The sequence below is a fragment of the Vanellus vanellus genome (genome assembly GCF_965231255.1).
Source record: "Vanellus vanellus genome assembly, chromosome: 19".
NCBI lineage: Eukaryota > Metazoa > Chordata > Aves > Charadriiformes > Charadriidae > Vanellus > Vanellus vanellus.
This window is the reverse complement of record NC_138924.1, coordinates 9,070,468-9,084,472: the sequence shown is the minus strand read 5'-3', so window position 1 is coordinate 9,084,472 and position 14,005 is coordinate 9,070,468. Positions and strand designations below refer to the sequence as shown.

The 14,005-nt window shown below is 49.1% G+C and overlaps 1 protein-coding gene across 1 annotated transcript; it reads right to left on the bottom strand.

The window, feature by feature from the left end:
- Positions 1–4,232: 4,232 nt before the first annotated feature.
- RFLNB (refilin B) lies at positions 4,233–10,374 on the bottom strand. Its single transcript, XM_082493113.1, has 3 exons — positions 10,158–10,374; positions 8,401–8,510; positions 4,233–7,098 (listed from the first exon to the last, which is right to left on the bottom strand). The coding sequence occupies exons 1-3, from the start codon at positions 10,359–10,361 to the stop codon at positions 6,768–6,770; spliced, it is 645 nt and encodes a 214-aa protein (XP_082349239.1). The 5' UTR covers positions 10,362–10,374; the 3' UTR covers positions 4,233–6,767.
- Positions 10,375–14,005: the final 3,631 nt, after the last annotated feature.

The window sequence follows — 14,005 nt, the reverse complement described above, 5'->3', positions numbered from 1 at the left end:
TATTACCTCTAGCAAGCCCCAGTACACACAGATGCAGAGGGGCACAGGCAAGGAAACCTGTGCTGGACAGGGTTGTTCACACAGAGTAATGGTGCTGGGCCCCTGGCCAAGCAGGCAGGCTCAGGCTCGCTGCCGCACCATGGAGACCTCGCTGAAGGGCAGTCGCTGAGGGGAAAAGGAAGGGGGAAGGCAGTGGTGAGATGGAAGGGAAGGTGCTGACGGGAGGAGAGGTGAAGGGGGAAGGTGAGGTGGAAGGGAAGGTGCTGAGGGGAAATGGCGAGGGAAGGCACTGAGGGGAGGAGAGATGAAGGGGAAAATCTGAGGGGAAATGGCGAGGGAAAGCACTGAGGGGAGGAGCTGAGGGGAAGAGCTAAGGGGGATGGAGGGGGAAGGCAGTGAGGGAAGGTGAAGCACTGAGGGGAAATGGAGGGGAAAGGTGCTGAGGGGAAATGGAGGGGAAAGGTGCTGAGGGGAAATGGAGGGGAAAGGTGCTGAGGGGAAATGGAGGGGAAAGGTGCTGAGAGAAGGAGAGAGGGAGGGGGAAAGCACTGAGGGGAGTGAAGATGGGGGGGGCTCACCAACAAGGAGCGATGCTGGTCCAGGGCTGCCGACTTTCCTTCCTTTGCTCCCTGCCAGGCTCGAGGGTGGCGGTGGGCGGCCAGGCCAGGCCCCGCAGGCAGGAGAGCGGTGAGGGCAGGCAGCAGAGGGTGAGGGGCTGCCCGTGCCCCGCTCCACCACAGGCCCCTGGCACGAAGCCACCACGGAGAAAGAAGCAGCAGCAGCTGCCACGCAGGAGTGTTGCCACCACCACAGCACGGGCAGGTGAGCTGGGCTGGCTACCGGCAGGGATAGGCAAAGGCCACCATCCCCTGCGAAGCCACTACGGTCCCCGTAGGTGTCCCCAAAACACCCCATGCAGGGGCTGGGCAGGCCTGGGGAGGGAAGGGGACATGGCAAAGCCATGCGTGCACCAGGCTGGTACGTGACCGCTGCTCAACATGGCATGTTTGCGCAATTGACACTGCACAGACGTGAAGGGACGCGCAGCCAGAGTGTATGTACCAGCAGGAAGGCAGCTCAGATTCACCTGTGTCGGCCAGAGTATGTGGTGCTCGGCTCTCCCTCCGTCCTGCAGGACAACTGTCGTGGAGAGAAAAAACAACCAGCCCTAGGAAATAATCTACGGCACTTTAAAACCTTTCACCGAACCTGTAGCCTGTTTATACATATAATTTCAAATATAGCTACAAATCTATCCAAAAAAAGAACAAGACTGAGTACATGTAACTACACAGCGTAAGCAGTAGGAGGCATAAGACATCTGTCAAGAAGTAGGACATTTCATAAAATGTCTAAGATTTGGGATGTTGTAAATTTTTAGTGGTTTTCTTTTGGTGAGCTACACTATAGTTGTTTAAATATTCACCGTTCCACAGGCATGAGTCATGGCACTGATCTAACTTCCCATCAGTGGGGTTGAGTTGCTGTTATAGCTACAGAAAGGGGTGGTTAATTTCAAAAAATCTTCCATGTAAAGGAATGGCTGTTCACTTCCAGCATCTTCGTACAAATGGTGCCTGAAAGTTTCCAGAAATTGTACTATATAAAAAAAAAGTTAATCACATTGCTTGCTGTATTAATGGATAACAGCTTAAAAAAAATCCTCAACAACTAAGAATCAATTTCCTGCCTAAATTGAGTTAGGCAAGCACAGTGAACTTAATGCCAGTGTAGAAGGGCTATTAATGCATTAACAGCCTCAATAAATACATTTTACAGGTGTGAGAATTATGTTAGTCAATCAGATAAATATATATTTCCCACTTAAAAGTAAGATTTTTAGGCCATTAATATTTTCTTATAGATTTGGTTTCTTATTAATGGGCACATAAAGAGACAGCAAGCACTTGTCTCACCAGCCTCTTTATGAAATAAGCAGGAAATCCTCAGAGGCAACGGATACATTTTTGCTAACAGCATTTACCATTTTAACAGATAAACACCACCACAAAAGCAGAAAGCAGCAGGCCCGCGGCCCTCCATTGCGTGAAATCCCAAGTCCTGGGAGGAACCCTGACTCAGACCAAAACAAAGCAGAAGAGAAACAGAAGGATGCAGAAATAAACAAGGCTGTAGTATCAACTTCCATCATTTTGGACTCTAGTCAAACAGAACAAGGTCTTTCTGCTCAGCTTAATGAAAGCCTTCGATGGGACGGGATTCTTGAAGATCCTGTAGCAGAGGAAGAAAGGCTGCGTATCTATAAGATGAACAGAAGGAAACGGTATGAATTGTATATCCAGCAACATTTGCCTGCTGAGCCGTGCCCAGCCATCAGGCATTCCCCATTACTTCATCACAGGGCATCATGCACTGGCAGTGATCACACAAAACGTAAAGAAGATTGCTGCAGTTATTTTCTGGGGGAGAAAGTGTGAAGTGGTCCTGAATGCTGAATGAGCTAGCACAGTCTCGGAGCTGCAACCAGTGGTGTCACCAAAAATCTCTCAACAAGTTCTGTAGCTTAGTACTGATTACTCACTGTGTTCTATCTGTGTGGAGAACAGGACATTTATATTTTAAAAACAAACCAACCTGCTAGTTAAAATATAGATGCAACTCAGACTACATCAACAATTAAAAGTGCTCCTTTCCACACTGCCTATTTGTCCTAGAGCATCCCTAGTTATTGCTATTCGTTTATTTCAATGTAATACTCACTGCATTACACCTGAGCTTTTCAGGTCATGAATTTCTGGTCCTGAAACCAGCAAGCACAGCCCTTGCGGCAGATGGGGAAACTGAATGTGGGCAGCTGAATGACCAGATACCTTCTTTGGAGGTTAAAATGATTTGCAGGCACACAAACTTACCTCGTACTTTGAGCAAGCTGCAAAATTGGGATTGGCATCCAGCCCTCATCTCCTGGCTTGTGATCTAATTGTTAGGTACACTATTTTATTTTGTTATAAAAATTAATTGTATCAGACCCTCAGATTTGATGTTCTAGAGAAGCACAGCATATACACAAGGAAAATAGAGCACATCTATAGCAACGGGGTTATCCTTGTCATGGTATGTACTAACTAGAAACCCATTTGGGCAATATAAATTAAAAATCATGTCAAGCAGTAGGCTGCCTTGTACTCTCCAACTTCTCATAGTAAAGGAACATCTTTCACACAGAGTGTTACTACAATATTAAACGAAAACAGCCCAGGCCACACTAACGGAAGTATTTGGAAGTTACACGGCACATCTGAAAGGAGAGAAAGTTTTTCCTGAAGCCCTCCTGAAACATACTGTTCTGATTTTTAAAGTTTTTTCTTAACGGCTCTTCATTGATTTTCTTTTATACAACAACTGATGTTTATATAGGGCTTTTCTCCCATTTAATAATTTAAACACTGCATGATACTCAAATGCTTGCACAGACTTTTGCAGGAGCAGCGGCATGCTTTAGAATAGCGTCAAAGCTCCCTAGATTCCAATAATGTCATTACATGCAAATCTAGACCTTTTCCAAGCAGATAACCAGATGAACAATAAAAAGTAAGCAAAAAATCCCATTATGAATTAATTAACTGATGTTCAATTGCATCCATTACTACTCTAGCAGAGATACTAACAAAATCAGCATGCCTGCAAATTTGGGAAGGTTTAAGGAACAGATTAAGCAGAAAAACACTACAGCATTTCTCTCAAAACAATAGTTTGTAACCGTCTATTTTGTTTTTAAGAAGTTTAATGCATAAGACATTCTAGTCTTATTTTATGCTGTATTTACTAATGTAGCATTTGAGCATCTACATTTTTAACCAAAATTAAAAATAAATTCCTGTCTGGTTAAATACTTGTTACATCTGAAAAGTGTAATTGCTTCACTTGCAGGATATCCTGAAATCCAAACCAGAAACTCTCTTTAAAAATAAAACTATACCACATGAAAGACTCAAATACAAACTGGAGAGGATTTTCAGCTGTCTTAAAGGCACTTTTTCAACTTTCTAAACCAATAAACCCACATTTGGTGGTTTGTTTTTTTTTTTTTTTTTAAATACACAGTTTTATATAGGAAACTCCTTCCTAGAATATGTAAACGACAGCAACACATGATATAAGAGAAACAAGAAGGGAGCTGGGACTGGCAGGATATATTATGTATTTATTACTAAGTAAATACCATAATAAACATTGAAAAGCTTTGAATGAAAAATAAAGAGACTCCCCTATATGATGGTTTTCAGATCATTTATTACCAATAAAGTAAAAGACAAATTGAAAATTATAAGGGGGGGAAACGTCACAGACATCAGAACACTTGCACAGAGCTAATCAGAGCTTTGCAAATGTTGGAACATAAATAATTTAAAAGGTATCTCTACCGATTAAAATATTTTTAAGAAGTACATAATTAAGTTTGTTTGCTTTATAAAAATCAGGTGCTTTATTCTAAAACCATATTGTAAGGGTAATTTCCTTTCTAACTAGGGACAATTAATGACTACAAATTAAAATAATCTTCTCTTAGATCTCCTGCAAATGAATTCATTGGAAGAGCATTGTCGGAGCGATGCAGGGTCCGTGTTCTTCCAGCGTCCTGTGTCCAACAGTGGCCAGCACCAGATGTTTCAGGAGCAAGGTACACAAAATTGCAAAGCGAGCAATGATGCAATAGCTTTCCCAAGGAAGAGTTCTGTCCATTTGAAACCCCACACCCTTAGGGGCTGAGTTGTGTTTTCTGTCACACGACAAGTATATCTTGGGGCAATGTTTAAGGGAGAATTGCAACATGTACTTAGGACACATCTCCTAAATACTGTAGTCTGAAACTAACATGTTTGATGAGAAGACCGCGCACTCTTAGCAACTCTGGAGCAATGCCTACCTTTGGCATCCTCTGCCATCCTGGGACTGTTTTAGGATCTGGTTTTCTGAGGCAACTGCCAAAGATTAGGGATGTTCTGTTTTGAGCTAATAAATATGTAAAAAACCCAAAACAACAAAACCCACACAGACTCAAGCCTGCCTTCCTGCTGCATTTTTAGTCTCCCAAATCACTTCAGTTCACACTAGAGTACACTCCCACACCATTCATCACACTTCACAAACACGCATTAAGTACAGCTCAAGAACAGGCTCCCAGTTTCTAAGTCACCACTGACAAATTCACCCTTGGGGCTACGCACTAGTGAAGTTCTCTCTAAAAGCTGGTTCGGTGCTGATGGTGCACCAGAAGGTGACCCACACCTCAAAGGAGTTTTGGAATACATGCAAAAGCTGTGTCCAGCTAAGTCAAGTCTACCAAGTGTTTCTGAGCTGCTACACCATGCTAGCCACCAACGTAAGCCACGTAAGCCAAGTCAGCTTTTGGGAGCTCCACACTATGCTGCTCTCTGTCAATATAGAAAAAAAACCCGTCTGGGTAAAGCAAGAAACCTCTCCACCTTATTTTCATCAAAGCATGTGATAAACTAATGCATGTACCATCCAGATGGACTTTCATAGCATTTGAAGTTATTCCCTTTGGTCCTCAAACTCATCATGCACTTGGCACTGGAGGGGTTATTTGGCAGCCTACAGACAAGCAAATGCTACCCCATCCCAGTGACATCCTGAATACCAAAGTCCAGAGAGGACACGGACCTTTGCAATGAGAAGCTCAACAGGGAAGCAGAGCTACAGCTGTGGATTTTGCTATGCAATAAAAATTTGCCTGTCCTTTGCTATCATCTACCTCTTCACAACCCCCACCACAACAGCATCTCACGCCCGATCCCAGCATCTCCTCCTCCATTCTAGGTCCCTGTATACACGGCGCATTTTCTGAAACTTTCTTAGTTACAACTCCCTTAGTGCAGACAGTACAATGTCAGTAAAAACTAGGCACTGGTGTTCTTCCACCACCATACTGTCAAGACCCAACTTTCCAACAATACATGGATATTTTTTGGCCTGATATTCTTCATTACAAGTCCTACTACATGCACACAAATGCTAGCTTGTTACACAGACTACAGCACTGCAGAAGTCATTATAAGTACAGAAGATACATTGTGCCATTCATCTAGAGAACTTGAATTACCTGACCCTTTCTCTGCTGCCTGGAGCTGCAAAAGCATTTTATCTCCTGCTCTACTCTACTCAGAATTCTTCTTCTTTCCAACTCACACCTTCAAACCACACATGAACGTCACAATATAACATTTTTGCATTCTACTAAACGCAGAATTCCAATTTTTTCTCTGTTAGCTTTTTCCAGCAATTTCCAGGAGATAGTTCTTCTTAAACAGTCTCGTGGTCTAAACTGGAACAAATGACAGCTCTGGCTATCTAACCAAAAGACCTGGTAAATTCTCTGCAGGAGAGCGAACTACCCTTATTTTTGCACATCACCACAAAGCATCAAATGGATTTCCACCTGCCAGGCACTATTCCACATTCTTTCTTACCTGTCCGTTTTTTCTCTGGGAAAATAATTGCCCTTATTTTCATCTGACTACTGCACTGCAGGGGAGAGGGGGGAACTCATGACTTTAAAGGCGAAGAAACAAGTTCCTTACTAAGTTGCATTCCCACAGAAAACTGCATTCAGGCCATTCTGATGCTTAAAGCAGGAATTAAGAGCTGAGAAAGAGGTGACGACAGGTAAGGTTCCCTTAGCCTGATCGGAAAGTTAGGGTCTGTACCCGCTTTAGCTAGCGGAGAGTTAGCACAGTACGTTACACGGGACTGGGATGGATCAGAGCAAGAGAGACAGCCGTCAGTCAGCAACCATCCAGGACACAGTCGTTCCCAAGGTACTCGGATGTTTCCAGCTCTACGCTGGAGAGGAACCGCCGCACGGTTTTACGACAGTTGTAATCCAGCGTGGTGGTGTACACAGTCTTGGCGTGCTTCGGGTAGACGATGGTGGTGCTGGTGAAACGCTGGGGCTTGTTGCGGGGCTCTAAGTGGACCTCTGATTTGTAATTGCGCCACGTGCAGTTTGGGACACAGATGACCGTCTGACTGCAAGAGGAAATGCTTAAGCCCACTGGCATATAGACGTCGTCGATGAAGTGCTTCTCCGAGTCGTATTTAACAGAGGACGTGTACCTGAAACACAGGAGAGGTTCATGCATGAGCTCTGCTTTGGAACAGCAGGCTGCATTTTCTGCAAAGCAGAGCCGTCGGGTACCGGGGTGGCTGCTCAGCACTGCATCTGCCACCCCAACACAGGAACAGCCACATCAGGCAAACACTGTCTGCGGGTGTCTTACTCATTTATGGGGAGAAGAAAAAAGCCTTACGTTAGCAGCACACCCAGCACTGTCACTGTTTTGTCCAGCTGCCAGCACTACCAAACATCTCAATCCTCGTGTCCCTTGTTTTAAGCCTGAGCTCTGTGAACCTAAGAGCCTCCTTCAAACTCCAGTGCCTACACGCAGAGGCCTAGATCCACATTTAGGCTTTGCACATAAGCATCCTTATTCCTCAGAGTGCCAAGTCCATGGAAGCATACGTTATTTTCTCAGTTCTCCTCTGCCAAGAGTCACACGGGAGCTCTCAGCTGTCGCTCCCAGAATGGGGCACTCTGAAAGCAAACTTCTGAAGATTCAGATGGCAGGAAAATACTACAATTTGCACATCAAACACTGCTGGCAAGAAAATGCTCTATGCCTGGTTTGCAAAAGGAAGTTTTCATCTCCTTCACACTGCAACAACTACATGTTATCTTTTCCGCGGTTCTAACTTCCTTCAATTTCAGCCACGGCACAGGCTCCTTCCCCACACCGGGGCATCAACTCTTTCTACCCTCCCCTGCATTACGCTTCTGTTTGATTGTATCAGCCTACCTCTGCTTGCACAGTAATCGACCGGGAGCATTCATTTCTCATTACTGCAAATCACGACGTTCAAAGGAATAATTCACAGGCTGTGAAGTGATGCAGCGCATTAAAAAAAAATAATTACGCACTCTGAATACTAACTTTTCTTTTAGTTCACACAACTAGCCACAGCTGATAAGATAGAAAGTGCTTATTATAAAACCATGAGGTTACGAGAGCAAAATTCCTTTCCCTTAATAAAAGTCCTACAAAGATGGCTGCTTTGAAGATCTTCCCTCATGATTACCTTCTGGTTAATCAGTTGAAAGTCAACGTTTTGCAGTAGTGCAATGAAGTAAAAGCAGGAGAGTAAAATACAGGAAAGTCTTCCTGGAAAAAAAACCACACGGGATTAAAAGAGGCTGAACACTCCTTCAGCCTGTACCAATGTCCAGGTCCAGGAATGTATAGCTGCGTGGAACAATAGCTCTGTAAATAAATGAACTTGACTCACAGGCACTGATAAGGCCTAACTACTCCTTTACATGCTAACTCTTTCAAAACTAGATGACTGTAACACAATATTTACCTTATTTCCTTTGGTGGTAAAGGGTCAAGCTCAACTCCTTCGCCAAAGGATAAAGGACACAATCTTGGAGGGCAGCTGGAGAGAACAGGGCTGGGGGAGAACACAGAATTCTGCAAAAAATGCAAAAATAATCCTTTTTATGTTACAATCCAGTATATTCTCAAGAGAAACACATTTACTTAGCTCTTGGTACAGAGCTGTCGAGGTTCTCATTCACATGCAAGAGGATCTGCTAGTCCAAGACGTGCCTACAGGTGCAACCCGCAGGTCTGACTTCACACTGGTCTACAGCATCAAAGATGTGGCAAGGTGTATTTTTTGAAGACAAAGTCCTAACTCTGGGAGCTTACTTCAGAGGAGCCACTCTGGGAAAGGAGAGAGAAATACAGCCCCTCAGTGCAGCACAGCTTTTGCAGCACGAACTATAGTCCATTCGCTGTATGAGCTCACATTGAATTTATAGCTAACATTATAGGAATGTATGAGAGCGCTCTCCTTGACGGATTCATCAGATATGCCCACATGCAGATCACAGCAGGAAATTATTGTAGGGCATCTCACCATGAGCAACTCCTTGTTTCACAGCTACGCAGTGGCTACTATTTGAAAGCATTAAATCCAACCTGCCTAATGCAGGTGTGACCTATTGGGAAGGAATAACTCATTTCCACCAAGCGGCAATTCATGGAGCGTCTCTGTGCTCCTCTCCTGGACAGGCAGTGCCATGAGCCAACACCAGCCCGCCAATGTCCCGCAGCCAGAAGGAAACCAAAGTGGCCCCGGAGGGAAGCAACCCGCTTGTGTTTGTCAAGCCACCTCTGCACATGTGCTTTACTACCCAGGGGCGAGGGAGTTGTGAGCACCTCTCCTGTTCAACACACGGTTCTCCCTACGGCCTTTTCCAATTTCATGGCATCCCTATAGACTCCTTTAGATCTGCAGTTTTCAAAGTACTTTTACCAACAGCTCAGCATCAACATTCAAAAACCATTTTGTGAAAAACTAGCGCATCTCTATCTGATGCTATTAGCTGAAACCATAGTTTAATATACAAACTTTCTACTCTGGGTCACTCTGGAAAAACAAGAGTTCATTTTCCATGGGGTTTTTCAAAGACGTGCTGCGACGCCATCCCAGCCCCTACCTGGGGCAGGAGAACCAGGGGCTTCCCTTGCACCAGCAAGAGCCGACCCCAAAGCTGGAGACTTTTTAAAAGCACCACCAGCTCTTTTGACCCAATACAGCCCCAGACCTGGCTGCAGACACCCCAGTTCCCCAGTGGGCTCCCTCCTGGTGCGGGTGCCTTAAGGGACGCGACAGCAGTAGGAGAGGTCGGTAGAAGGGAGGGAAAGGGGGACAGCTGTCTCCAACCTGTCCCCACGCCGGCCGCCCCGGCGCCAGCCCCCCCAGTAACCCCAGTACCGCCGGGCTGGTTTTCCACCCTCCTTTCCTCAAAGGATGCTGCGGGGCCTGGAGCGCTGCCGGCGCGGAAAGCCTAAGGAGAAGCGGCCCGCCGCCAGCCCGGCCGTCCCCGGGTGATGCATCGCGGCAGGGTCCTTCTCCACTCCGGGGAGCGGAACTCAGCGCCCGCCGCAGCGGGACCGAGCCCGGGACCAGCGGCAGCGCGGCGGCGGGTGCCCGGGGCTGCTGGTCCCGCGCCCCTCTCCCGCCTGCGGCCCCGGGCGGAGTGTCCCACCGAGCTCCGGGGCAGCGGCGCTGCAGGAGGGGTGGCGGGGGCGGCCGGTGCCGGTACTCACCGCGGCGGCGGGCGCGGACGAGTCGGGCTCCGGTAGCCCGTTAGTGGCGGCGCGGTCGGGGCTGCCGGAGGAGAGGAGCCAGGGAGGGGGGGCGGGCCCGGGGCTGGGGGGCAGCCCGGAGTCGGGGCTGTCGAGCCCCGCGTCGCCCCGCTTCCTCATGTCCGGGAGGTCGGGCACCTCCCGCAGGCTGAGACGACCCACCATGGCGGAGCCGCCCCGTCCCTCGCCCGCCGCCGCTGCTCCGCGCCCTGCGCCGCCTGCGCCCGGGCGGCGGCGGGAGGGGCGGGGCCGACAGCGGAGGGGCGGGGCAGGAGGGGCGGGGCCACGGCAGGGGGCGGGGCCTGCTCCGCTGCTTTCCCCCGCGCACCATCGCGTATCCCAGCGGTGCCCCCATCATCCCGGTGTCTCCCATCCTCCCGGTGCCCCATCCCCGTATTCCCCCACCGCGTCCCTGCCCAGGCAATGGGCCCTCGCTCCCATTCCCAGCCGCATGGCAGCAGCCAAGCCAGCTTCCAGTGGGCTGCCCGAAATGCGGCCCTAGTCCAACCTATGGACTGTGTGCCATCTCATAGAGTCATAGAACGGTTTAGGTTAGAAGGCACCTTAAAGATCATCTAGTTCCAACCCCCCTGCTGTGGGCAGGGACACCTCCCACTGGACCAGGTTGCCTAAAGCCTTATCCAACCTGGTCTTGAACCATCCTAATGCACTGCCCGTTCCCATGCCAGGCATGGGAATGTTTTGGGTTGGATATTTTTGCTGAAGCCAGGCTGCTGCCTGCTCAGGCGCTGCTGGCGGGCAAGGGGTGGTTTGGGGCTGGGACAGGCCACAGTGGTTCATGCCAGCACAGGTACAGGGCAGGTGACACCAGAGTGGGGCAGCATGGTGCTCACTTAGCCACTGGCTCAGGACTGGGACAAGAGTGGGGATGTAATTCACCCGGGAAACTGGGGAGGGGGGGACACACACTGTTCCCTTCATGTTTCAGCCACCCTCTCCCTTTGCTCAGCCCCAGCAGCAGCTGCCCCAGCTTTCTCCAAGGGCAGCTTGCAGCCAAAACAGAGGCCTCCTGCAGAGCAGCAGGTCCTGCACACAGGCTTCACTCACCCCCGGGAGTTTAACGACACCCTTCAAAATGCAGTTTTCCCCCAGCCTGCTCTTTCTCACCCCCCCCCACCACCACTCCTCCCTGAGGATTCAGACCCAGGCAGCAGCGCTGCCACCCTTAATTGCATTTTTCATGCAAAGCTGCCAAAGCTGAAACAAGAAAACAGAGGGAAAAGGTCTTTCTAGCACTAGAGGAGACGGAGGGAACGTTTTTTGGAAAATCCTAATGAAATAATTGCGCCATGTCATCAGATTCAGTGGGGGAATACTCTTGTGGAGGGAAAGCAACTGTCTGCAGCCAGCCAAAGTCAACACTCCCCTGTGCAGTAACAAGCAGTCTGGCCTGACGGGCCCAGCACAAGTGAACCCAAACCCCTGAAAAGAATTCCTTCCCTGCCCCAAAATTAAAAGCAGAGCAGAGCTTTCAGCCGTAGGCGTCTGTGGTTTGCAGCTATGCAGTGCTGGGAACTCCGGAGACTTCCTCAAGGAATTTACATTCCTTTGAAGAAATACTATGAGGCTGTTTGTCTTTGCTGAAAAATGCAGATGGAAAGAAAAAGAACATTAAAAATTTTGATTGAAAACTTCGGGATCTAAGGAAATGTGCTGGACAGGTGTTTTCTTCCTTTTGATTTAAATGCATCCCAAAAAAAGATATTCTGGTCTCTGTGAGCAATGGGAAAGCTGATCGCTCCTCGCTCCAAAACCTCCCATAAAAGCCCTTTATGAAATTAGACGCCTCAGAAGGCGCTGGAGCAGTTTCCAGATGAACGCGATCATTATTTCAGAGCTGCTGTGCAGCTCCTGGGCTAAAACCCACGCTGCCAATAATGGAGTTAGTGCAATTTGGGGGGGGGGGGGAAGCACGGACACACACCTGTGGCACCTCCCAGCAGCCACCTCCGAGGGCTGTGGGTGTCCCCACAGCTGCTCCCGTGGGGATCTGGACCTGAGTATGAGGGATGTCGGTGCCTGGGGAGCCCTGCGGAGCTGCAGCCGCCTGTGTCTGGGATGAGCAGAGCCACATGGGCTTCTGGAAATCGTGCTGCTCTTTATTTACCAGCAAAAAATCTCCCGCTCTGACCTGGCTTGACACAAATGGCAATTTTTTGTGCCCTTCCAGGCTCTCGTTTCTGGGCTCGACAGGTGAAACGGAGGTGTCAGAACAGCCGAGGGGGCGGCGCAGCCTGCCCTGCTCTGCCTTGCACTGGGCTCAGACCCCAGGATCTCCCGCAGTGCCAACATCCAGAGCTGCAAATTCTCCTGCTAGGACGAAAGGGAAGTGTTTAACTAGAATTTTAACTACTTGATAATGAAAATACTGTTGATAGGCACTCTATACAGGGGCCCTGCTTTTAAGGCACGCGTACTCTGCCCTCTTGGAAAAACTGTCTCTTAAGCCTCTCAAACTGTACTGACCCGTGCAGTCCTCGATGGTATTGGAAATCTTTTCCCCTGCCTGTACATCACAGCCTGTTTGTCCACATTATTTACTTTTTAACTGCCCGTGCACAGCCGAGACAGAACAGATATGAGTATCTTATCAAGGTCCTCCTTTCATAAAGGACTTTCCACTGTGGCTGGGTGTGCTCGGCTTAATCAGCAACCGAACAATAGTCACATTGACGCTGTGCGGGGGGCTGCCGCTGCGTGCAGGGGGAAGCACATCAGAAGGATCGCGTGTTACTTGATAACAATGGAAAATTATTTCCAAATGATGGGAAATGCCAGGCTGCTCCCCACGGCACAGACCATGTACCCACCAGGCACAGGAGTTGCGCTCACAGTGACGCTTCCAAGCAGTGGGATTGACGGGAGCCCTTGGAGCAGTTCGGCTGCAGGGATGAATGCCGACGGCACATTGCTGAAGTTGCTGAGTTTTGATCAGCTTTTACAGCGCTGCCACCGCCACCCTCGCAAACTGCCGAACCACAAGCCGAGGTTTTCCCAGGGCTTTGGAAAGCTCTATGTGCTGCAAGCAGCAAAGGATGATTTTCCTCTCCCTGCAGCATCCAGACCCCGACGGCAGCCCTGTGGGCTCCCTGTGTCCTGCCGGGAACAGGAGGGCACTGCCACAACCCAGAGGCCTGAGCACAGGGAAACCGCGGTACTTTGGTCCTGGTCACTCTGTAACCCAGCAAGGTGAGGGCCCAGGGAGCACCCCCTGTGCTGCTCCAGCAGGGACCCCCCAGCACCCTGAGCAGCAGCCACCCCAGATACCCCCTCAAAGGCCCAGATGTCCCCTCAAAGGCAAGGGTGGCAATGTACTTGAGCCCACGTGCTCCCACCTGGACTCTGACTCAGGACCAGTGGAGCTGCTCTGGCGGGGAGAAGGGAATGAGCACGGGCTTTAACCTAGGAATTTTGGGTGACGGCAGCACTAGCTGGTGTAACTGGCCCCAGCGGAGCAGGCGCGCAGAGGAACGCCTTCTGCCAAAGCCTTTTCTGACGCAGCCCAAAGACAAATGTTTCAGCTCTATTTTCCTAACTGCAGCAGAGCTGTGGCCTGATGCTGCTGAACAGCATCCGTGTCTGCCGCCCACCCAGCTGCGGCCAAGAAAAGGCTTGTGGAGACTTGGACATCGTCACTCTGATGCTCGAAGTCACAGCTGTAAATCTGGTGAAAGAAATAAACACCCACATCGCGCGGCACGGGCTGCTCCTGCCCAAGGGTGGAGGGGGCAGGACCAGCAGAGTGGTAGGAGAAAAGCAAATGAGTCATTAATTCTCCAAGCAAAAGA